Raw genomic sequence first — 26,093 nt, 5'->3', positions numbered from 1 at the left:
GGTTGAAAGTTCAACAGATTTTTATAGGGCCTACAAACATAAAGTGGCTCTGTTGGAACTTGAACCTGGATCTCCTTATTTCTATGCCTGATCTAGCCAGCTTATCATGATGTGTGTACACAATGCAAATCTTGCATTATGAAACTCCAGATGCCTAGTTCATACTGGGATTTTACAAGGATGACCCACAAAACCTTTGATTATGCTTGGTTCATATGACAGTGCCACAGAGACTGGTTACCACAAAAATAATTTCTAAGAGCTGTCAGAGTTAAAAGCACATTACTGTGATTCTTACCTTAAAGCCAATATCTCCCTTCTTGCAGCACAGGCAAGCCAACATCAGGAAAATGAATGTGAAAAGCCCAGAGAAAGAAACTGCCACCACAGCAAGAGAGGAGCCCCAAGAAAGTTCACTAAGAGGTGCACCGTCTGCAAAAAACAGAAAGAAACAAAATGGTAACTACTACAGTAAGTGGCAACACCGCTCAACAAGATTATGACAACAAGCACATGATCCAACTGTGCCACACGACCCTCACTCTAACCTTCAGATGAGCCCTGCCCTTAGCTGTCTTCCATGAAGTGCACACTGCCTGCTGGCAAGATCTTGTGCAGCAAGATACTGCACACACTGCAATTAAAACAACCTTCTATACTATCCTTAGATTCACTTTCCTTTATGAAAATATGTACCACCAGCCACACGTAAGTGTGCTACTGCTGTGACGAGTCACATTCCAGATACAACTGATGGCCATGGTCCCTCCAACATAGATGCAAAATATACTGACTTTCACAACAGTGTCTTATAGCTACTGGTCAAGTAATAACTCCTAAAAGTGAAACATTATTCTGGAACATAATTCCTGCCTCTACGAGTAAACTGGAAGGTAGGCAGACAGTATCTAACAGGTATTTAATAAACACAACATGCTGGTGTGTTCTACAGAAATATATAAGGACCACAATGTGATATTCTGTTTAAAATAGGATTATTGGGATATTCTTGCTGGAGAAATCAGCAGCAAAATAAAATGTGTGTCCTGCCTTTTACATGTAATCTCTCCATACATCTGTGTCACTTAAAGATTTCAGCTATTTCAGAGTAACCTGGCTTACTGTTTATTTTCATGAAATACCATGATACAAAGTTCTGCCAAAGATTTTTTCCTTAGGTAATATGACTTCTCTTCACATTTTTTTGAAATCTAGAGCATTCAGTTTGCTTAAGTCATAAAGGCAGAGCCATAAATTGGTTCGGGTACACACCCCATCTTTAAATAAGAGACCCCTGGAGGATAAGTAGACCAATCCTATATGACTTAAGTAGCAACATACCCCACAGATGAAATAAAATGCACTGCTAGGATGGTCCTCCCCAAAGGTGAAACGTGAACGTTGATGCAAAGAAACACAGTATACTGTTTCATGTCACATGCAAAGAAACACAGTATACTGTTTCATGTTACATGCAAAGAAACACAGTATACTGTTTCATGTCACATGCAAAGAAACACAGTATACTGTTTCATGTCACATGCAAAGAAACACAGTATACTGTTTCATATCAATGTGTTGACTTGGTTTTATGCTCTTTTCCATGTAGAGCTTCACACTGTCTGACATCAGTAAGACTGTGATACTTATCTCTGCTACACACTTTTCACAGTTGTCCACATAGTGCCTTTCTAACTCGCAACTACATTTTTTTGTAATGTCTCACTGTCTTTCATATAATGTTCCTAGTAATCTCTAACCCTGTCTCATAAAAGTATTACTTTGGTAACCAAATTTTGGCCACATACTTTTACTCTTCTTCCTATGTGTTTACCTGTGGAGTCTTATGAGTCACATGGTTCTCACTACATTACTTCACTCTAACCTACACCATGGTTCTCCTCATAGTACTTCACTCTAGCTCATAACATGCTTCAAAGTGTATTACATCACTCTAGCTCAAAGCATGTTTCTCACCAGATTACTTCACTCTGGCTCACAGCAAGGTTTTACCATATTACTTTTTCACTATATTAGTTCACTCTAGCTTACAACATAGTTCTCATTGTATTATTACACTGTAGCTCACAAAATGGTTCTCACCGTATTACTCTACTCTAGCTCCCAAAATGTTCTCACTGTATTACTTCACTCTAGCTCACAAAATGGTTCTCATTGTTTTACATCACTCTAGCTCACAACATGGTTCTCACTGCATAAATTCACTCTAGTTCACAACATGGTTCTCACTGTATTACTTCACTCTGGCTCACAACATGGTTCTCACTGTGTTACTTCCTCACCATATTACCTCACTGTAGCTCACAACACGGTTCTCACCATATTACTTTCTGACTGTATTACTTCACTCTAGCTCACAACATGATTCTCACTGGATTATTTCACTCAGGCTTACAGCATGGTTCTCACTGTGGCTCACAACATGGTTCTCACTGTATTACTTCATTGTGGCTCACAAAATGGTTCTCACTTTATTACTTCACTCTAGCTCACATTATTTCCATTGCATTAGTTCACTCACACATTTGTAACTGCCTCTCTCTATCTTTTTATCTCTCACACACAGGTCATTTTCATTGCAGCATTTCCATCTGTGATACACAGTTTTCAAACTGATATTTCTCTGTCTCACATGATTTTCACTGGAGTACTTTACTCACACAGGTTTTTACCATAGTGCCATTTTCAGTTTCAGATCTGTATCACTTCTTTGATGAATACTGAATCAAAAACTGATATATCAAAGTATAAAACCCTAAAACTAACTTAGCTAATAATTCCTAAGACAGCATTTTTGCAGGGGGGTAACAAGCTCCTCTGCACCCACTCCCCCTGCTGCTTTAAATATACCAACTCCAAGTTAGCACAACATTGTGGAAAAGGACAAATTCCCTTACCTCACTGCCTGGCAATCTCAGAAAAAAACACACACTGCATGCAAATTATTACTGTAAGTGAAGAGAACACATCCATTCACCTATAGTGATAAAACCCATCAATCTGCACTGGCAGTATTTGAAGGAAAGAAAATTCAACACAATGCTGCAATCTGACTTTTGACCAAAGCAGGATCAATGAAATGAATGGTAACCTTATACCACTTTCTAGCACAAAATCAGTAGCTTTGAAATGAAATTATTCACTCCTCTGAAGTATTATTCAGAATGCATTGCTACACTGCTGTAGTATATAATGTGTTGTATAATGAGGTATTATATCTATATAGCCTGCAAATTTCTGATTTACAAAAAAAAAAAAAAAAAAAACCTTCCATTATACCCTGTCTGAGGAACCAGAAGGCAAACATTGCTATCAGACTTCCCAATAAACCTGCAGCTGCCAATGGGTTACTACAGTAGTATAGCTCTGAAACAGCTACTTCTGAGAACATCAAAAAAGGTGTAAGATACAGCACTGAGTAAGGATAAAAGATTCATGTTCTAAATGAGACTAACTCACTGTTGAATAGTTTCAGCAACTTTTATAAAAAACATGGCAAATTTCTTACTTCATCATAAAAATTCAAAACATCGCATTTAAAGAGCACATGTCATTTACTAATAAAACTGGTCATATTACTGCCATTTTGAAAACAGTATCTCAGACTGATTTTCAAGGCATTGCCTTCAAAAAAAAGTGTATATATTCCTATTTCAATCTATGGATACATCTAAACCAAGTTTTTGTTAATTAATCTTCCTTAAAAGTACAGGTTTGAAAACTGCTTTTTAGATTTTTTTGTAATGCATGAATTTACATCCAGTACTTTAAAAATACCACCATTTCTTCCTTACAGCTATTAATTTCAGTTTGAAAAAGTACCTAAAATGTCTTATGTTCCCATTCTCTATAATGGATTTTTTAATGTCCTATATTACAAAGTTTATAAATATCCAATGTGGACAAAAACAATTACCTTACTTCATCATCATCATCATCATCATCATCATCATCTTTCGGCTGTTCCCATTAGGGGTCACCACAGCGGATCATCTGTTTCCATTTCTTCCTGTCCTCTGCATCATGCTCTTTCACACCAACCGCCTGCATGTCCTCTCTCACCACATCCATAAACCTCATCTTAGGCCTTCCTCTTTTCCTCTTACCTGGCAGCTCCATCCTTAGCATCCTTTTCCCAATATACCCAGCATCCCTCCTCAGCACATGTCCAAACCAACGCAATCTCGCCTCTCTTGCTTTGTCTTCAAACTGTCCAACCTGAGCTGACCCTCTAATATACTGATTCTTAATCCTGTCCATCCTAGTCACACCCAGTGCAAATCTTAACATCTTTAACTCTGCCACATCCAGCTCTGACTCCTGCCTTTTCGACAATGCTACCGTCTCCAACCCATATAACATAGCTGGTCTCACTACCCTCTTGTAGACCTTCCCTTTCACTCTTATTGGTACCCGTCTGTCACAAATCACTCCTGACACTCTTCTCCACCCATTCCACCCTGCCTGTACTCTCTTCTTCACCTCTCTTCCACACTCACCATTACTCTGAACTGTTGATCCCAAGTACTTAAACTCATCCACCTTTACCAACTCTACACCCTGCATCCTCACCATTCCTCTACCCTCCCTCTCATTTACACACATATATTCTGTTTTAGCCCTGCTGACCTTCATTCCTCTCCTCTCTAAAGCATATCTCCACCTCTCCAGGGTCTCCTCAACCTGGTCCCTACTCTCACTACATATCACAATGTCATCTGCAAACATCATAGTCCACGGGGCCTCCTGTCTAATCTCATCTGTCAACCTGTCCATCACCACTGAAAATAAGAATAGGTTCAGAGCTGATCCTTGATGTAATCCCACCTCCACCTTAAACATATCTGTCACTCCCACCGCAGTCCTCACCAATGTCACACTACCCTTGTACATATCCTGTACCACTCTTACATACTTCTCTGCCACTCCCGACTTCCTCATACAATACCACAACTCCTCTCTAGGCACCCCGTCATATGCTTTCTCTAAGTCCACAAAGACACAGTGCAACTCCTTCTGACCTTCTCTGTATTTCTCCAACAACACTCTCAGAGCAAATAATTCATCTGTAGTGCTCTTTCCTGGCATGAAGCCATACTGCTGATCACTAATCATCACCTCCCTTCTTAACCTAGCTTCCACTACTCTTTCCCATAACTTCAAGCTGTAACTGATCAATTTTATCCCTCTGTAGTTACTGCAGCTCTGCACATCACCCTTATTCTTAAAGATAGGTACCAAAACACTTTTTCTCCACTCCTCAGGTATCCTCTGACTTTCCAAAATTTCATTAAACAATCTGGTTAAAAATTCCACTGCCATTTCTCCTAAGCACATCCATGCTTCCACTGGTATCTCATCTGGGCCAACAGCCTTTCCATTCTTCATCCTCTTCATAGCTGTCCTTACTTCCTCCTTGCTAATCTGCTTCACTTCCTGATTCACTATCCTCACATCATTCAACCTTCTCTCTCTCTCATTCTCTTCATTCATCAGCCCTTCAAAGTACTCTTTCCATCTACTCAACACACTCTCCTAATTACCTTACTTAATGTACTGTAATAGAACACTCCATATTCTAATTGCACTTCTGCAGTTTTGCAACCACTTGTAGTACAAATCCTTAAAGATCCCTACATAGAGAAGGGAAATGTAGCTGTACCATATTACACTAAGCATCACAGTCCGCTCCTCGAAGAGATAGAAGGGTGTCTTCTGCTTTACAGAATGTCGGTGCAGTGCTAACTTAACTAATGCTGAAACAATATACCACTAGTGCGTAATCACTGCCTGTGGGAACACCGATTTCCAAATGTCAAATGTGAATCACAAGGGCAAATGTATCACCTTCACAACAATGGATTACTATACTTAGATAACACTAAACCTTAACTGTAGCACAACACCAACTCAGAATAGTTCTGCAACTAGGCTGTGTTTACAACCCGCACATTTTTCTTATGATGTTAATAATCACACAATTAAAATCTAAAGAAATACATAGACATTTTAACACACTATGGTGACATCCCTCAATTAGGAAAATCGAAGGAAAGTTTTAAATGGTGATGGTGGCGAGTGCTGCAATGAACTAAAATGCATTTTTAAATGATAAAAATGCCAGTTTTAAATGATGATGGTGGGTAAAATGCCAGTATTAAATGATGATGGTGGTGTAAAATGCCAGTTTTAAATGATGATGGTGGTAGAGTAAAATGCCAGTTTTAAATGATGATGGTGGTAAAATGCCAGTTTTAAATGTGATGGTGGTAAAATGCCAGTTTTAAATGGTGATGAAGTAAAATGTCACTTTTAATTGATGATGGTGACCAGTTTTAAATGATGATGGTGGTAGCAAGTGCTACACTGAAGTAAAATGCCAGTTTTAAATGATGATGGTGGTAGCAAGTGCTACACTGAAGTAAAATGCCAGTTTTAAATGATGATGTAAAATGCCAGTTTTAAATGATGATGGTGAAATGCCAGTTTTAAATGATGATAGTGGTATAAAATGCCAGTTTTAAATGGTGATGGTGGTAGAAATGCCAGTTTTAAATGGTGATGGTAAAATGTCACTTTTAATTGATGATGGTGATTTTAAATGATGATGGTGGTAGAAAATGCCAGTTTTAAATGATGATGGTGGTAGCAAGTGCTACACTGAAGTAAAATGCCAGTTTTAAATGATGATTGTGGTAGAAAATGCCAGTTTAAATGATGATTGTGGTTAAAATGCCAGTTTTAAATGATGATGGTGGTAGCGAGTGCTACACTGAAGTAAAATGCCAGTTTTAAATGGTGATGGCAGTAGCGAGTGCTACACTAAAGTAAAATGTCAGTTTTAAATGGTGGTAGAGAGTGCTACACTGAAGTAAAATGCCAGTTTTAAATGATGATTGTGGTAGAGAGTGCTACACCGAAGTAAAATGCCAGTTTTAAATGATGATGGTGGTAGCGAGTGCTACACTGAAGTAAAATGCCAGTTTTAAATGATGATGGTGGTAGAGAGTGCTACACCGAAGTAAAATGCCAGTTTTAAATGATGATGGTGGTAGCGAGTGCTACACTGAAAAATGCCAGTTTTAAATGGTGATGGCAAAATGTCAGTTTTAAATGGTAATGGTGGTAGTAAAATGCCAGTTTTAAATGGTGATGGTGGTGTGCTACACTGAAGTAAAATGCCAGTTTTAAATGGTGATGGTAGTAACACTGAAGTAAAATGTCAGTTTTAAATGGTGATGGTGGTGCTACACTGAAGTAAAATCAGTTTTAAATGATGATGGTGGTAGACACTGAAGTAAAATGCCAGTTTTAAATGATGATGGTGGTAGAGAGTGCTACACCGAAGTAAAATGCCATGTTTTAAATGATGATGGCGGTAGAGAGTGCAACACCGAAGTAAAATGCCAGTTTTAAATGATGATGGTGGCAGAGTAAAATGCCAGTTTTAAATGATGATGGTGGTAGCGGTGCTACACTGAAGTAAGTTTTAAATGGTGATTGTCAGTTTTAAATGATGATGGTGGTGAAGTAAAATGCCAGTTTTAAATGATGATGGTGGTAAATCCCAGTTTTAAATGATGATGGTGGTAGCGAGTGCTACACTGAAGTAAAATGCCAGTTTTAAATGATGATGGTGGTAGCGAGTGCTACACTGAAGTAAAATGCCAGTTTTAAATGATGATGGTGCACTGAAGTAAAATGTCAGTTTTAAATGGTGATGGTGGTAGCAAGTGCTACACTGAAGTAAAATGCCAGTTTTAAATGGTGATGGTGGTAGTAAAATGTCACTTTTAATTGATGATGGTGGTAGCGAGTGCTACACTGAAGTAAAATGCCAGTTTTAAATGATGATGGTGGTAGAGAGTGCTACACTGAAGTAAAATGCCAGTTTTAAATGATGATGGTGGTAGCGAGTGCTACACTGAAGTAAAATGCCAGTTTTAAATGATGATGGTGGTAGAGTGCTACACTGAAGTAAAATGCCAGTTTTAAATGGTGATGGCAGTAGCGAGTGCTACACTGAAGTAAAATGCCAGTTTTAAATGGTGATGGTGGTAGCGAGTGCTACACTGAAGTAAAATGCCAGTTTTAAATGGTGATGGTGGTAGCGAGTGCTACACTGAAGTAAAATGCCAGTTTTAAATGGTGAAGGTAATAACGAGTGCTACACTGAAGTAAAACACTGATGTGATCTTTCAAATGGCATGCATTCCTCACACTGCATGCAATGATGGTACACTAAATCTGTACTGTGTGAAGGCAATGTAATAAAAATAGATGGGGAAATACATACATGGAAGGCAACACATTTAACAAAAAAAATAGCATTTAAGGCAATTGGAGGCTTCTTGCAAACTGTTGAATGAATTACAAAGTCTTTTTAAATACACCATTATTATTTTAATTTCAAAACTTCAAAACACGCATTAGAATTTTCAATAACAAAAAAAAGCACAAACTATTCAGAATTATAAAAACCTTACATTATAGGGCAATTTTTCTCTTACTGTTCGTCTAGCTTACAAACTCTACTTACAACACATCCACACAACATCAACATGCAGCAGTTTGTTCATACTGTTCTTATTTTTATGTTGACAAGACTTCTAGAAAGCTGTCTAGCCATGTTAAGGAACATTGTGTGGCCATTAGAAATAAGGATCTAAAATATGCTTTAGCTTTTGCCTAGCGAGAAAAATTTTTTATTGTTTAAATATAGGTCTTTCTTTGTTTTTAGTTCAGTTTTTTACTACAGATATATATATATATATATATATATATATATATATATATATATATATATATGGGTCTACTTTGACCCATCAAAATTACGTTTCAACGAAACGTAATTAGGCGACCTGTTTTTCGAGAAAGTGCATTTTTTTCGACATGCACTTTCCCGAAAAAGAAATTAAACGAAAACAAAAGAAAAGCCACAAAAAAAAAACTAACCATATTTATGCAAGGGACAAGCCCCCCTGCACCCCCATGTGGAGGGCTATGCCACCCACTCCCCACTACTTTTATATTCTCACTCTAAGATTGCACTACAATGGGGAAAAGGGAATACTCCCTTATCCCCACTGCGCCGCAATTTAAGCAACAGCCCCATTGATGTTCACTTAGTTGCCTTTTCGCGAAAGTGCATTTCAGAAAAAATGCACTTTCACGAAAAACAGCTCACCTAATTACGTTTCGTTGAAACGTAATTTCAGTGGGTCAAGATAGACCCATATATATATATATATATATATATATATATATATATATATATATATATATATATACATATACATAGACATACACGTACACACAAATGGACATGCGCACATACACATCTACGCACACACCCACACACTCACAAGTACTCGCACACACAGACATACAGACACACATACACATGCACACACACACACACACACACACACACACACACACACACACACACACACACACACACACACACACACACACACTGGTCATCCATCCAGATCTCCACCTCACTGCCCTCTTCCATCCTTAATCTGACAGCTTCCACCCTATATCACCTGAACTACATCACTCAGCTTCCAGTACCCCAAAAGCTGAAAATGCATACAGCAATGAATTCAGAACAAACAGTACCCATTTTCCTTTATCGCAATCACCATAACAACCCTTTAAGCTACCTACATATTTTAAACCTCATTAACACAAACAATTGTGAACTACAGAAATGTAAAATAACTACTTAAATTGACATTAAAACATACTACCATGGTTCCAGACAGCAGGCACTACTTACAGCAACTAAAATACACAAGAAATAAAAGGTTCAGAGGTTCAGTAACAGCATGCTACCTAATAGCGTTCTAGAGGCTTATTGGCTACTGCCCCGTTGAAACGGATCCCATTTATAAACCCGAAATCCCACTTACCTGAAATCCAAAAGACTGAGATGAAAAACCCGACATCCAGGAAGACTGACCACCTAGAAAACCAACAAAACACTAATGGTAAGGAACAGATTGCCCAACCCGCAAACACACTAACACCAAAGCACAAAAACACACACCCATGTGGGAGGCTGTGCCCACCCCCCCCGTGTGGGGGGCTGAAACCCCCACACACCCTAACTAAATATACTAACTCCGAAACCGCGGAGGTAAGGGGCAAAGGTCAGTATGCTCGCCAAGTGGTTACTTACCATTATACAACGACCCCCATTAAATATTCAAAAACGTGCACGCTGATTGGTCAGTGTGCATGTTGTAAATCAGAGTTATAGTAATGGAAAAAGGTACTGTCGCCCGGACTTTTTCCATTACTATAACTCTTTTTTTTACAGCAACGGAGAACGCAAGATTTCCATTGCTTCACACTGTCTCGCTATGTCAAACAAGTTTAACATAGCGAGACAGCTTTAAAAACGCAATAGAGATTCTCTATTGCTTTTTTTAAAGCTGTTTCGCTATGTTAAACTCATTTAACATAGCAAAACAGTTTTTAAAAAGCAACGGAGGTCTTGCTTTCTCCGTTGCTTTTTTCTAAACTGTCTCGCTATGTTAAATGGGTTTAACATAGCCAGACAGCTTTAAAAAAGCAGCGGATATTCTCTGTTGCTTTGTTTAAAGCTGCCTTGCTATGTTAAACTCATTTATCATAGCGAAACAGTTTTTAAAAACCAACGGAGATCTTGCTTTCTCCGTTGCTTTTGCCCACATCTCTGATGTACTGCGTAGGCATGAGCAGTACATCAGAACTGCCGCAGAATACCAGACTGCTGCGGAAGGGCAGCAAGGAGGCATTATACAATGCCATTATTTAAGAAAAGTAATAATTTTTTTTCCTTAAATAATGTCATTGTATAATAGCAATAACCCACTTCTGGGTGTGGGTAATGCTGGATTTACCCTCGGTTGGCTTTGTTTGGCCACTCGGGCTTCGCCCTCGTGACCAAACCACACCAACTGTGGGTAAATCCAGCATTACCCACACCCAGGCATGGGTTATTGCTATATTAGTGATTTGTCAGTTGTCCGGATGGTCGGTCTTCCTGGATGTTGGGATTTTTGTCTCAATCTTTTGGATTTCGGGTAAGTTAGATTTTGGGTTTCTAAAGGGGACCCATTAAAACATACATATGCCCAAATAATATTCACCATGGCTCCTTTTAGATTTGTGAAGGAAATAGGCTTGTTCTACGGACAGGGTAAATTTTTCCTAAAGATGAGGTAGCCATTAAGTAGTACAGTTTTCACTTTTTTTGCTATTGTTAATAAATATTTTAAGGCTGCTTTTTTGTCTGCACTCTGGTACTCACACTGGCATGTTCTCGACAGATGCTGTTGAGCAAGCAAAGATCTTGCATTAATAACAATAGAACAGCATTAGCAAATAAGTGCAAATTACACACAGAAACAATATGTCAGCAGATTCAGTACTAGAAGGATGAAACCAAGCAAATACAGGTATTGTACAATTATAAATACCATTTGTCAGTATAAATACATATATAAAATAGTAATATGCCAAATTGTTCATTTACTTACTTAATACTTTATCACAATGTGGGAGGAGGGATTCAGTGAGGTACTCTCTGCCTGAGCTAAATGGTTAATCCAGGTTAGTCAATTAACCCAAAAGCAAGAATATCTGCTTCAGATACTAGATAAAACTGTACAGAGAAACACCTTGTTAGTGCCTAATTACCATGTGTGTGAACTGATCAGTGTGTTGTCACACCTGACCATGCTAGTGTTCTATCTACCAGCCCATGCATCAGAGAACATAGGTACACACACACACACACACACACACACACACACACACACACACTCTTAGGTTTTTAGGAATGGTTTGTCTCATGCATGGTCGTCTACAATAGTTCTGTGGCAACTTTTAGTCTTTTTTTATCTACTATTGTCAGTAACCTTCTGGTATTAAGTTTATTTATTTATTTATTTGTGTTTTGTTTAAATTTATTTTTTTCATTCTAATTTTGATGCATTACTCTAAGAGTTTGCTTCATGATGGTGTAGTTGTTTTGATTTCTATATAAATTTTCTTCTAATGATGGACAATGATAAATGATGGGATAAAAGCATTTATCTAAACAAGAGTATGTTTTTATTTATATTATACATGTCATCAAGCATGTATCACTGCTGACCCAGATAAGGTCTGAGCACCGCTGAGTGTTATTCCATGTTTTCCTGCTGTAGCATGCATTTAGATTTTCATGGGGGAATATCCTATGTTTACACGTCTGTCTTGTCCTTGCAGATCATGTAAATGGATCCTTGCATGTCATTTTGCTCACCCATTTGTGATCTCCAGTTGTAAGCACAAGTTGTCCTGTAATGTCCGGACCTAGTTATTCAACATGTATATTAAATTATACAGAGGTCCACTTAAGTTATCCAGTAAATGTATTAAATTAAAAAGTGCATGACCACCACAGCTGAGAGCAATCAATTTAATAAATTAACCTCAAAACAAAAAGAAAGACAAACAGTAAGAGCTGTTAAGTCTGGGGCAGTCTTTTCCTGCCCAAGGAGAATAAATTTAATACTGTTAGGGAGACCACCGATACCACCAATAATGTTGAAACAATTTTTGATGAGCGAGCTGCTAGCACCATTCCGAATAGTGTATTAGCTGCTTCTTCTGACATGACTGCTAATACTGCAGAGACTGTGGTAAAGTTACTTGTTGTTATGGCAGCTCCTGTCAGCCATTCACCAGCTCCCTTTTCACTATCTGAACCCTTACCGATCTCTTTGGATCATTGCAAGAGCAGATCCAGGAGTCGAGGAGGAGGCGTGTTCGACAGTTGGGTGTATCGCAAGAAAAGACTATGAGGATGAGAACAAGAAACAATCTGTAAATGAACTTGTGGTCAATCTATTCTCTCATCATTTGAAACCCGCACAAGAGAGTCTCTTTAACAAAGGGTTGTCTTTTGTACCAGCTCAGAGATCAGACATGACTGATGTTTTAATGAATTTAAGCATGTTTGCCAGGAATATTAACCTTACTTCTATGCTTCCTCAATGGACTTCAGCTGTGAATGATTTTTAAGAAACTGAGTACATTTACCCGAAACTTTATCCTTGTGTTCAGACGTTTTTAGATGTGAGCGAGCATGAGATTAGATGTGTTTTTTTCAGAAGAACATGCTTCTTCCTTTTTTAATTTGAGTACAACCGAACAGAATGCTTTACAAGAACTGAAAGACCTGTCCTTTATTGAGATATGACCAGCCGACAAAGTGTGGGGGGTGGTATGTGATGGACAGGGATTTTTACTATGAGAGAATGCAGGTTTTACTGGATGACTCTGATACATATTTACAGATATCTAAAGAGCAAGTTACAGGGATTATTGATAGGGTGGAGTTTTTAGTCTTTGATTTATTAATGACAGGGATGATTACAGAAGAGTTTTTTTAAATATTTCAGTGTGGAACATCCAGTCATATGGGTTACCCAAGGTCCATAAGGATCAGGTTAATCCACCAATGCACCCAATTGTCTCTAGCAAGGGCTGGTTAACAGAATCTTTGTCGATCTATGTGGATAAGACTCTTCGAATGGTCTTAGGTAAGGTTGAGACAGTCTTTAAAGACACTAAATCACTACTTGAGAATTTATATCAGCGGGTGTCTCCGTTTGCTTTTGAGAACAATTTTTACTTTGTGACACTAGACGTAGCATCTCTATTCATGGTGATACCCAATAGGTGGGATACTGAGAACATAAGAACTTATTTGCACTGCAAGAAAGGCCTCTCGAGAGGAAAGGTGGAACTTTGATGTACTCTACTTGACATTATTCTTGATAATGTGTTTGTGTTTATGGAGAATTTCTATCTTCAGAAGGTTGGTGTGGCTATGGGCACAGCTTGTGCCAACAGCTACGCCAACCTTTCTCTAGCACAATGGGAGTTGGAGGGGGTTTTAGATAACAATAGGTTCTGCCGGTATATTTTATATTATAAAAGGTTTGTCAATGACATCCTTCTACCATGGGTAGGCCCCCTAGAGCTGCTGTCAGAATTTGTTGCATATTTGCATTCTACGACTTCATTTCTTACGTTCAGTCATGTGGTCTCTGGCAATGAGATAGCATTTCTTCATGTCATGATTAGTAAAACAGAGCTGGGGCAGATTAATACTTCTCTTTTTAGAAAAGTCTGCAAAAATAATTCATTGCTACATAAAAAAAGTACGCATCCTTGTCATACATCGAAGAATGTACTCAAGGGTCAATTTTTAAGGGTGATGAGGCTATGCAACGATGACAACATGCTACATAATGTGTTTCAACAGTTAAATCTGATTTTATAGCTAGGGGGTTATGCTGAGAAGGAGACTGAGGTCTGTATGACTCAGGTTCTCCCAGAGACAGAAGGTAGAGGTAAAGTGTACTTTTCATCCCAGACCACCCAAAGTAATGGCATTTCAACACGTTCATCTGAGCAATGTGTGAGCATCCCCCTTACCTACTCCAGTGATGTTAACATTTTTTGTGATATTATTAGGAAGCACTGGAGGATCTTGGCAGTCTCTGAGGAGCTGAGAGGTGTTATAACAGATACGCCATTGTTTTCTTTTAGGAATAATTTCAATCTGAAGAGACAGCTGTGTTACAAGAAAGAGGTCACTAGGGATATACCCAGGTTCCAATGACAAGGAATGTATCCTTGTCGGAGATGTCGTGCCTGTAATCTTATACAATCTGACATGATGTTTAAACCTCCCATGTTAGGTTTCTCCATTGAATGCATGTTTTACGCTGATTGAACCACCTGAAATTTGAATTATTTATCTTATTCTACGGTCTGTTACACTTTTTATGTTGGAAAGACCAATCGCTCCTTTAAGGAGCGGATACTCGAACATGATAGTGACATTAAGAATGGGAAGAACAAGAATGTTTAGCACGACATATTATAAGAGAAGGTGGTCATCATGGCTGCAAGGTTTTAGTCTTAGAGGTTCTAGAAGTTAATATTAGGGGTGGGGACCTTAGAAATAGAACTGAGATGAGAGAACAAGCCTGGATTCTTTCTCTGCAAGCGGACAGATTTCCAGGCTTAAACGTAACTGTCTCTTTAAAACCGGCTTTGAAAGCCCAGCCACTCCCACATTAATTTTGGTCTTGGTGAACAGTCTTGAAAAGTTTTCTGTATATACATTTTCTTTGCATTTCATAGTTGTCTTAGTAGTAATTACAGTTTCGAAGGGTTAATGATTGTATTTTTATTTTTATAAATATTTAAGTTTGATTGCAAGACTTTTTGCAGGAAATGATGTCGGGCTTTAATTAGTATATTAGCTTCATGGTTGTGTTACTATTTCGTCTGATGAAGCGATTTGTATATCGTGAACGGGCTTACCCTTTGTCTTTCTTTTTGTTTTGAGGTTATTTTATTAAATTGATTGCTCTCAGCTATGGTGGTCATGCACTTTTTATTTATCTTGTTCATTACTGGTTTTAAGTGGCATGCCTTTGCAGTAGTGGTCTCCCTCATTGAATTTAAATGTATTAAATTCCCTGATGTCATGGTAAGAAAGGCTACTGTGTGCTTAGCAAGATGTCATTTAAAAACAGTAATTGTAACTGGTTGTGCCAGGAGCCATAATACATGCATTGGGCTTAATTATGCTGAATACAGTCAGTAAGGAAGGGGTTATTTTAAGCCCCTAAACACATACAATAATGTAGCATAGCAATATATTGATCATGAAATTAGGGATAGGTAGGTTGACAGCCCCTTGATTACAAGACATTAGGTTTGTAATGGTATAGAGTTCGACATGATTGACAAAAATGCATTAATTGTAGTGAAAATGAGATTAGGAGGAGAAAGGGGTGCCAGGCTATTAGGGGTTTGACATCCATACTGGTGGGTGCTAAATGCAGGTATTGCCTGAACACAAAAGTGCAACTAGGCCATAATAAGTCTTCAGACTATTGGTCTACATTGTGTATACTTTGTCTTATCACTTGCATACAGTGCACAACGAGCAACATCATAAAAAAAGGCAGATCTATACCTGTCTTCATGCCTCCCCACAAACTATAATCAGTCTATTCCTGCTCTCAGCACTGCATCCAGTCTCTTTGTGAACTGAACGTTCAGTTTACTCATGCAAGTATTCCTTCAAATGTCACATTTCAGCTAGCTCTTAAGCCAACTCCCAGAAGGCCAGCTTTAAGAAGCAGGGTTGTTAAAACACCCATCAATCTGCACTGCTTTAAAACAGTGTTTAAAATTGGTTATATTTGTTTATACTAGCACAATACCTTGATCAAATACAACAAGAAAGTGCTTCCCCAATATTTGTTTAACTATGTGAAAAGCTGAAGTACAAACTTCCATTTCTTGAACAATATTTAATTTTCCATTTTAGTTTATTTTACCACAAAAGTATTTTAGTTTCCATCACTACTATACTTCACAGAGTAATTTTCTCCATCTCTGATCATTACACACGTTTGTGTAACAAAATGAATAGTAGACAGGCAGCACTGCAGAGCAAATATCCCAATATGTTATAACACGTGACCAGCTTTAGTTAAAAATAAAATGTGTTTGCAAACCTATGCATAAATACGTGTGATCTAGGAAAATACTCACTTAAGTGCATTTTCTTCTAAAGTTATATCTAAGCATGTGTGTGCCTGTTCAAATTGTTTATCTTTTTTAGACTGAATAACTTGCAGTGATAATACCTCACCTTTAGAGCCAAATGTTTTTTGATGTTCTTAATGCATTACATTTCTTTAGTCATATAAGTAGACAACAATCTTGCGTACACTGTCCTTATATCTTTTAAGTATTCTACCCTCTTTCCATATTTAGTTTCATACTTACCCTGTTACCCCTATGTACCTGACTGGTTTTGTTGATATTCGCGGCATCTACATGAAAAAGGCTACAGGCCTGCAGACTCTTGCATCATCTGGGACAAGACTGTGGATCACCAAACAGGCCATGGCCTGCTTCTCTTCTTGGGATTGGTGCTAACATTTTGCTGCTGGTGAAAGAAGCAAAGGAGTATTGTATCCCAACAGAGTGAAGCTGTGCTAAGATCAGCATTAGTAGTAGCCAGGCAACAGCCATTCTTGCAACTTCCCTCTTTTCATCATTCTTGACAAGCTAATTCTTTGTTTTCAGTAAGTACTGCTTGATTTGTTTCTAACGTCAGAATATCTGCCTAAATACTTCATGCTTAAATTTTCAGGGTCTACGTGTTGGTTTTCCCTCAAGTGTTTGGCAGTGGTCTGTACAGACTCAGCCATCTTGAGTGACATTTTTCCTGTAAAAGGAATATATAAGGAAACAGCTCCAGTACTTAGTAATAATGACCATCCCTCCTGGCATGTCTAAAGGTCAGTTCCCTGTGCTTTCTTCTATTAACCTGGTAACCTCGGGCATTCTGAGGCAGTGTAGCAACTGCCTCATGTACACAGACAACCCTCTCCTCTTACCTCCTAACACTCAGACTTGTGAGAGATGCAATTATATATCCAAATTGGAAGCCTTCCACTCTCAAGCCAAGACCGGAATAGCTGGTCAAGAGTTGAAGGTCAACATCTGCACCACACCACATGCAACACATAGCCCTCCAGAAAACCCACCATCACAGCTCTCACATAAAAACACAAACCACGCACCAGCCTTCACGGAGGATCTCAATAGAAATCTACCAAAACAGAGGAAACCTCCAAGGCAGAAATACACTCAACCACCACAACAAAGCACAAGCCACAAGACACATAGCTGACCCACACAGTGTACCCCTCAACCTAAACCCCTAAGGCAAAACAGCTTGCCCAATACACTAATCATAGGTGACTCGATAGTGAGGAACACTGATGTCCCACTCACTAGGTTGAATAAGGAGAAGCTATCAGTCAGCTGTCTATCAGGTGCCCGAATCCGACACATAACACACACACTCAGGTCACTTCACAACAAGTACAAGTATGACTCTGTAACTGTCCATGTGGGTGTGATTGAGCGGAGATTCACCTCCCTGGACTACATGAAAAGAGACATGGAGGAGCTCTCAGATTATGTGGCCCAGGCAGGTATGACCCTAGCCCTGAGCAGCATCCTACTGTCGCCCAGAATGATACTGCAGTACAAGCAGAAAATGATTGACTTCAACAATTGGCTAAGTTTCTGGTGTCATTCTAAGGGGGTCAAGTATCTGTCTACTTGGGATGACATGATTGACAGACCTCAATGCTTTGCCAGAGATGGCCTGCATCTGTCAACCCTGGGTTTCCGGATACTGGCTAAGGCTTTTGCTACCCCTATAGTGCCTTTTTTAGGTGATGTTCCAAAGACCAAATAACCACTGTAAAAGCTATGAATAAATGCAGTCTGAGGGTCATGCTGCTCAATGCTAGAAGTCTAAATCTCAAGATGCACTTGCTTGAAGCACTCCTCAAAATGGAGAACATCGACATGTAACAGAGACCTGATTTAAAGCAGCAGAAAGCACCCCTGCACTACCATGCTATAACTCATGCCACACCTTTCGGCCCCAGAACATGGACCGAAGCTCCAAAGGTGGTGGTGTCTCCATATTCATAAAGGATATGCACACCTCCAGACTAGTAGCCCAGCATAACACATCTGAGATACTTCAGGTACAACTAACACTGGGTAAGAAAGCGATTCAGGTAGTAGCCTGCTATAGGTCCCCAACCATGTCCAAAGACTCTTACTCCACGTTCCTAAGCTCTCTGGAAACTATTAGGCTCCAACCCAACACTCTCAAACTAGATGACTTCAACTACCCCTCCATCAACTGGGAAAACTACTCATGCACCAATACACTGGCCCAACATGTCCTGGAATTCACTGATTCCAATGCACTGGACCAGCTCATTCTTACCCCCACTTGAGGAAGCAACATCCTTGACCTGGTTATTACTAACATGGGCAACTGTTGCTCTACACCAATAGTCAATTCCTCCCTGGTTAAATGCGACCACAAACTAATCAGCATGGAAATCCACATCTCACTCACACACCTCGCAAAGGTATCCACCATGAAAAACTTCTCCAATGCTGACTTTGGTCTCCTAAAACAAGAAATGGCTAATTTCACAGCACTGATGTCAATGGAAAACAGATGCATGACTGCCAAATCATACAGCAATGCACTGTACGAGCACGTACATAAATGCATGGAACTAGCCATACCCAACAGAAACGAGAAGCTCTCCTCCAAAATAAGGAAGCCAATCTGGGGGTCCCCTGCCATTAATAAACTCTACAACAGAAGGAAGAAACTGATGTAGAATAAGGTGAAGTCCCAAGACTGGAAAAGCTCCCTTATTAACCTCAACAAAAAGTTGAGATCTCTCATCAAAATTTCTAAAGCCAGCTATGAAGGCAGAATTGCAGCAGACACTAAAAACAGCCACAAAGCCTTCAATAGTTATAACAAAAATCTCCAAGGCAACACCCAGGTTTGCTCTGAGACTGCACAAGGGTACCTCTTATACTGAGTCAACAGATATTGCCGACTACTGGCTGGCAGATTAAGTGCCAACTTTACCCCCCCCAAAGGACCAATTACAATACTGGAGGAATGCCAGGCACCCAGCATTACTGCAGCACAAGTTAAAGCTGCATTGTCCAAGGCCAAGAACACAGCGTCAATGGGACCTGACAATATCCCTGGATGTGTTCTACATGAACTACAAAGTGAACTGGCACCACATCTGTGCCCTGTTCAATCACAGCCTCACCTCAGGTTTTCTCCCTACCGAATGGCACACTGCTACAGTCATCCCTCTCCATAAAGGGGGAGCAACTACAGACTCTGGGAATTATCGCTCCATTAGCCTCATGAGTCTGATATGTAAGGCTATGGACCACATCATCATGGACCTAATTAACAAGGATATAGGGAATCTCTAGATCCCACCCAATTTGGTTTTGTGAAAAGTAGATCATGCCTGCTCAACCTGGTTGACTTCTTTGAGTAAGTCACCCGAGCTGTGGATGAGGGCAAGGTAGTTCATACAGCCTACCTTGATCTGGCCAAGGCCTTTGATACCATTCCCCACTCCAGAATTATGGATAAACGCAACAAACTAGGCATCAACCCCTATATCACTAGGTGGGTTGCAAACTGGCTAAAGATAGAACCCACAGTGTGAAAGTAGCGGACTCCAAGTCAGACTGCTGGCCAGTCACGAATGGAGTCCCACCGGGATCAGTCCTGGGTCCTCTCCTGTTTGGCATCTACTTCTCAGAAGTCCAGGCCATCACAGAGGGACTCTGGCTGACCAAGTTCACAGATGACTGCAAGCTGGAAGCCATTATTAACTCCCCAAGTGATGTAGACATTCTACAGAAAGGCCTCACTGAGACCAATGACTGGTGTTGAAACCATGGCCTTAAGCTTAATGCCAAAAATGTGTCGTTATATCATTTGGAAAAAACTCAGTTCCCACTAATTACCACATTGATGGGAGCCCACTGAACACTGGAGGCGTTATAAGCGATCTTAGGACACATGTTGACAGCAACCTCTCCTTCAACCACCACATTGCCACTGTGGTCAGAAAGTTCTATGTGGCACATCTCATTACCAAGGGTTTTGCATCCAGGAAGAAAGAGGTCATAATCTCTCTCTACTCTTCCCTCATTAGGCCAGTCGTCGAGTATAATGCCCCATTTGGCATGTACCTTACTAGACACATGTGACAGCTTGAAAGGCCACAAAAGTACCTCACGAAGAGGATCCTAGGCCTTAAACACATGTCGTACAAGGACAGACTCAAAAAACTCCAGCTATTCTCTGTCTCATATTGTCTACTAAGAGGTGTTCTCTGCTTGACTTACAAAGCCATGTCTGACCCAGCTCTGTTAGAAAAGCTACATCTAAAGAAATCCCAGTCCCTCTGCACTACATGCTCCAGAGACCTCAACCTCATTACCACAATCAACAGAACATGCTGGAGGGACAGGTTCATAACCCAGAGACTGCCTATGCTCTGGAATAGACTTCTCATACATGTCAAGCAGAGCACCTTACTGGCCCTCTTCAAGAGAAATCTTGATAAGTGGGTGGGAAATAGAAAGTTCACCCCGGGATCATGCCAGTAGCTCTACTTGACAGAGGCACTGGCAACTAACATCGGGTGGCATGATGCCAGGGCACATCTATGGGCTAGGCTTGTAAAGGCTCCAGGGCCATTAGCCTAGTACACACCTATGAACCTATGCACCCATTTGCTACTTGTTTTATGGTCTCATCAATTCCTCCATGAATTCACTCTACATCACTCATTCTGGTAGTTGGTTCTATGGGTCCACAGCTCTCTCCATGAAGGAATACTGTCACATATCCAGGAGCAGATGGCCACTACAGCCTGCTACCTGGTCTCTATGCTCTCCCCATCCTTCCTGTTCAGAGTTACCCCTTCACACCTTTCCAGCATGATCCTGTGCACCCACATCATGCTCCTTAATTACATCTGGTCTCTAGTGAGTAGAGCTTCCACTCCTTTAGTTTCTGGTATTCCCGCTGATTCACACGGTAAGTGAAAACTGTCTGGACAAGATATGTACATATAAGATGCATAAATTCACAGTTAGGAATTATTAGCAACTCAAAACCATAGACTCTCTTATAAGAATGGGTGCCAGGTTACTTATACAACTATGTAAATAAGCAAAGTAAAAATAAAATAGTGATACAATGATCAAATAATAAAAATATATAACAGTTTACAAACATGAGAAAACCAGTGGGATATGGCTAACCAAGTTTGCAGATGACTGCAAGCTGGACAGGGGCATCAATTCCCCTAGTGATGTGGATGTCCTCCAAGAGGATCGCACCCAAACAAATGACTGGGGCCAGAAACATGGCCTCAAGCTGAATGCCAAAAAATGCATCATCATCCCCTTTGTGGAGAGTGAAGTCCCCACATATTATCACATTAATAACAATGTCGTAAGTACACAATCAGTAGTCAGGGATTTAGGCACCCAGGTTGATAGCAACCTGACTTTTGACCACCATGTTGTTTCCATTGTACAGAAAGCTGTCCACATGACCAACCTCAGTAAGGGTATCTCAACCAGGGACAAACAGGTCATAACATCCCTGTATTCTTCCCTTATAATACCAGTTACTGAATACAATTCCCCCTTCGGCATGTACCTCGCAAAGCAGATGCAGCTGCTGGAGAGACCACAGAGGTTCCTCACCAGAAGAATCCAGGGCCTCAAACATCTACCCTACACAGATAGGCTAAGAGCCCTGTAGTTCTACTCAGCTTCATACAGACTTCTCAGAGATGACCTCTGTGTGGCATACAAAGCAATCTCAGATCCCACCTTGATGGGACTGCTGCATATCCACAAGTCAAGCTCGACTCGAGCAAACCATATGTGTGACCTCAACTTGATCTGTGACATCACTAGGACTTGTTGGCAGGACAGATTTGTGTCCTAGAGACTCCCCCATCTGTAGAATAGACTCACTCTCCAGGTCATGCAGAATACCTCATTATACCTTTTTAAGTGCAACCTGGATAACTGGATGGGAAACAGAAAATACACTCCTGGGACTCCACCTGTGTCCATGCTGGACAGGGGCTTTGGGTGCTGACTTGTCTAAACATGGGCTAAACACTTGGCTAGGCTTATAACAGCCTCAAGGCCAATAGCCTAGTAACTTTCTATGAGCCTATGATCCTATGTAATCCAAATGAAACAAATAATAATCATAATTATGATACATACAATAGGCCAACATATGTGGAATGACTTTTACATGTTGTTATTACATATGGAATAGGAGGTAAAGCTATTTAAGCAATTAACCTCCTAGAAGTGATTAGCAGGTAGAAATAGTAGGAGAGGAAGTAAGTAGTAGAAGGAAAGAGGTAAGGGTTTACGTGGGGTCATAACAAGGGCATAACCAAGATTTTTTTAGTTCTTTTTTGAAACTACTTGAGTATAAAATGCTTCTTATATTCAGCAGGAGTTTGTTCCATTTATGAGATATTGAACATTTGTATAATACTTTCCCGATAGTTTTACTGGGTTTATATTTTTGAAGAAGGAGTTGGTCTGTACTACAGAGTGGCTGTGTAGGGGGTATAGTAAGATACCAGATTTGCTAGGGAGGGATAGGCTGAGACGTGAGTTATTTGGAGTTGTGGAAGTTAAAGGTGATAGGGGAGTTCGAGCCACTGTAAATTCTTAAGTGCTAAGCAGTGGTGAGAGGTATGTGGTAGGTTTGCAGCAAATTTTGCAATTTTGTTGTTTGTCTGTTGAAGCTTATCAATTAAGGAAGATTGAAGGTTTGTAAGGATGGGGACAGTATAGACAAGGATAGGAAATAAGTAAGTTTGAGTCAAGTGGAGTCTACACTCAAGAGTTAGGAATTTTTTATTCCTATATAAGAGGCCCAGTTTTTCATTTGTTTTTTAGATGGATTGTTGGATATGGTGGTCAAATTTTAATCGATCATCTATAATTATTCCAAGTAGCTTTGCGTGGGATTCAGCATCAGTGATGGTTTTATTTAAGTAAGAGATGGTAAAGGTGGGTTTGAGATGTGACAGTGATTTTGGGAGAAAGAGTAAAAGTTTGGTCTTTTTAGGATTTAAAATAAGCTGATTGTTAGTCAGCCATTTTTCAACTGAGAGAGAGAGAGAGAAGAGTCTTGGGTAAGAGTGTGAAGTTGAGAGATATTTTCAGAAGAGGAGATGAGTGTAGAATCATCACCACACTGAATAAAAGAGGAGTGGCAGCAAGAGGTATGGAGGTTGTTGGCGAAAATGTTGAGTAGAGGAGGTCCAAGGATTGAGCCCTGGGGAACACCTGTATGAATGGGTCGGACAGAAGATTAGGAGGAATGCCATCTGACAGATTGCATTCTTTTTGAGACACAGACTGGAAGTTGAGAGATTAAGGTTGACTAACTTGGATATGGATATGGAATGGGAAACACTGTTGATGGCTTTAGATAGGTCTAGGAATAGGCATGAGACAAGTTTATTATTATCATGGGCTTCAGCTACCGTATGAGTGAATTATAAGAGCTGTAGTAGTACTACTGTTAGGACGGAAACCATGTTGGGTGCATGTTAGAAGGTTATTTAGGATAAGAAAATCAGGAAGCTGATCATGTATGCATTTTCCCAAGATATCTGAGAGGGGGAGAGGATGGCTATGGGTCTGAAGTTAGATGGATCGGTGGAGTTCCCTCCTTTGTACAGGGATGTTACATAGAAAGATTTCCAAAGCTCAGGTACAGTGGTTTCATGGACTGATCTATTGATAATATTGAAACTGGGCAGGCTATAGAGTTGGCTGCAAGGTCGAGAAAGAGGGGTAGTAGATTCCTACTTTGCTTAAATCGCTGTGCTACAGGTTTTTGTGCTCTGCAGTTATTATCAAAAAACAGTTGCTTAACAGCAATCTTTCTAAACACGCATATTATCCAGATAGTCCCTTATTTTCTCATTAGCACTCTGCAGTTGTGCCTCTTCTTGTTCTGTGAGATTTCCCCTTTCTGTAATACTTTAACCTTTGTCAGCCCCTCTAAATAATTATTGTTACCTCTTAACCATATCTCTTTATTTCTATCATATCTTTAATCTCCAAGTGTCATTTTATCTCAGTCACTAGCTGTAATGTCTAAAGAAATTTCTAATCAACCTAATAACTCTAGAACAATTTCCACTACCCATTCCTTAAATTCCCCTTTTTTAACAGATAGGTGTGGAAGCCCATTGTCTCATTTTTACTTAAGTACCCTGCATTTTATATTAGTTGTTACTGTCGCATGATCCAAAATAGTTATCTGATGTGTGTCATCACTTTCAATTAAATGCCCATGTTTCTGTAAAATATAACTTCTGCCTAGTCTGGTCCAGTTATTGCACATTGGGGAATAATATGTAAATTCCCTCTGAGTTCTTACTACTTGAATTCATGTCTTCCATGCCAAACATTTTCATACTTTTGTTCAGAAATCAACCCTCTTTTATAATATTTTCCGTTCAGCATCCCCCAGATACATTTTTACTATTGCAAATCAATTTTCAGTCCCCACCTCTAAGTAACATTCCCTGCTGAAAGCTGATTATTTCTTCCCACAATTTTCTTATGCTCCATAAGTTAGAATATAAATATATGCTTCCTTCCTTGCCAGCAGTCCCATACTACAACAAATCTATCATTATTATCTTTTTTTTCCTCTTCTGTCACTGATGGAAATAACTAATAGACAGCTGCACCAACAATCATTATCTAACCTAAAATTAAGGTTATACATGATAATGGTCATGTTACAGCCTGTGGTTCTACTTACACTGATGTTTGTTCTTGTCTTTATTCCCATCCTAGATTTGAATAACAGCTTGTATGCTTTCAGAAAACATTAACTTTTAGCCTTAAGAAAATGTACACCGGCTATCTTTAAATATAACTAAAGTATAGACTGTTCTAATAAATGCACTGAAATATCACGGAAACTGCTCTTATTCCCTTCCAATAATTTCAGACTTTAGTTTTTACTAAGCTGTTTGCCCTTGCACATTTTAATTTTACATTTCTCTCAGCAAACAATGTCCAGAGCTCTCAAGATTTATTGTCTGGACATGTAACCAGCTTGTCTTCATGGAAACGTAAGAAGAGAATGTACAGCTATTCCCAAGCTGTAGACTTCTCAAGGCACACTGAACATTTATTTGGCAAATGATAACTTTTCATTACATTGAAAGTGTTCTCTTATTTTTATTGCACACATGCTTACACAAGAAACTTGTTATTAGATTAAGCCAAGGGCATTAATCCAGACATTCAGCTATGCAAATGTAAGATAAAATATGTCAACTCTAAATATGATATAATCAGTGCACTTTTATACCCCATCCCAAGATTACAGCATTGTAAGTTGAATATGCTTTTGTCTAGCCTTTTTTCTTTTTCTATACTGCAATGCCTACATTTCTTAAAACTAAAAAAAGACTTGTTTACTTTAGTATCTTTATTACATACAGCAAACACTGAAAATGCTTTACTAT

The 26,093-nt window shown here is 39.4% G+C and overlaps 1 protein-coding gene across 2 annotated transcripts in view; it reads right to left on the bottom strand.

The window, feature by feature from the left end:
* AATK (apoptosis associated tyrosine kinase) overlaps positions 1 to 26,093 on the bottom strand; it is a 2,480,061-nt gene that overhangs the window by 1,703,610 nt on the left and 750,358 nt on the right. For both annotated transcript variants that reach the window (XM_044085080.1, XM_044085081.1), the window contains exon 2: positions 299 to 432. In XM_044085080.1, coding sequence (XP_043941015.1) covers positions 299 to 432 — 134 coding nt within the window. The remainder of the gene's footprint in view (positions 1 to 298; positions 433 to 26,093) is intronic.

The sequence above is a fragment of the Protopterus annectens genome, chromosome 10.part0 (assembly GCF_019279795.1).
Source record: "Protopterus annectens isolate FY-2018-M chromosome 10.part0, PAN1.0, whole genome shotgun sequence".
NCBI lineage: Eukaryota > Metazoa > Chordata > Ceratodontiformes > Protopteridae > Protopterus > Protopterus annectens.
This window is presented reverse-complemented; position numbering and strand designations above follow the sequence as displayed.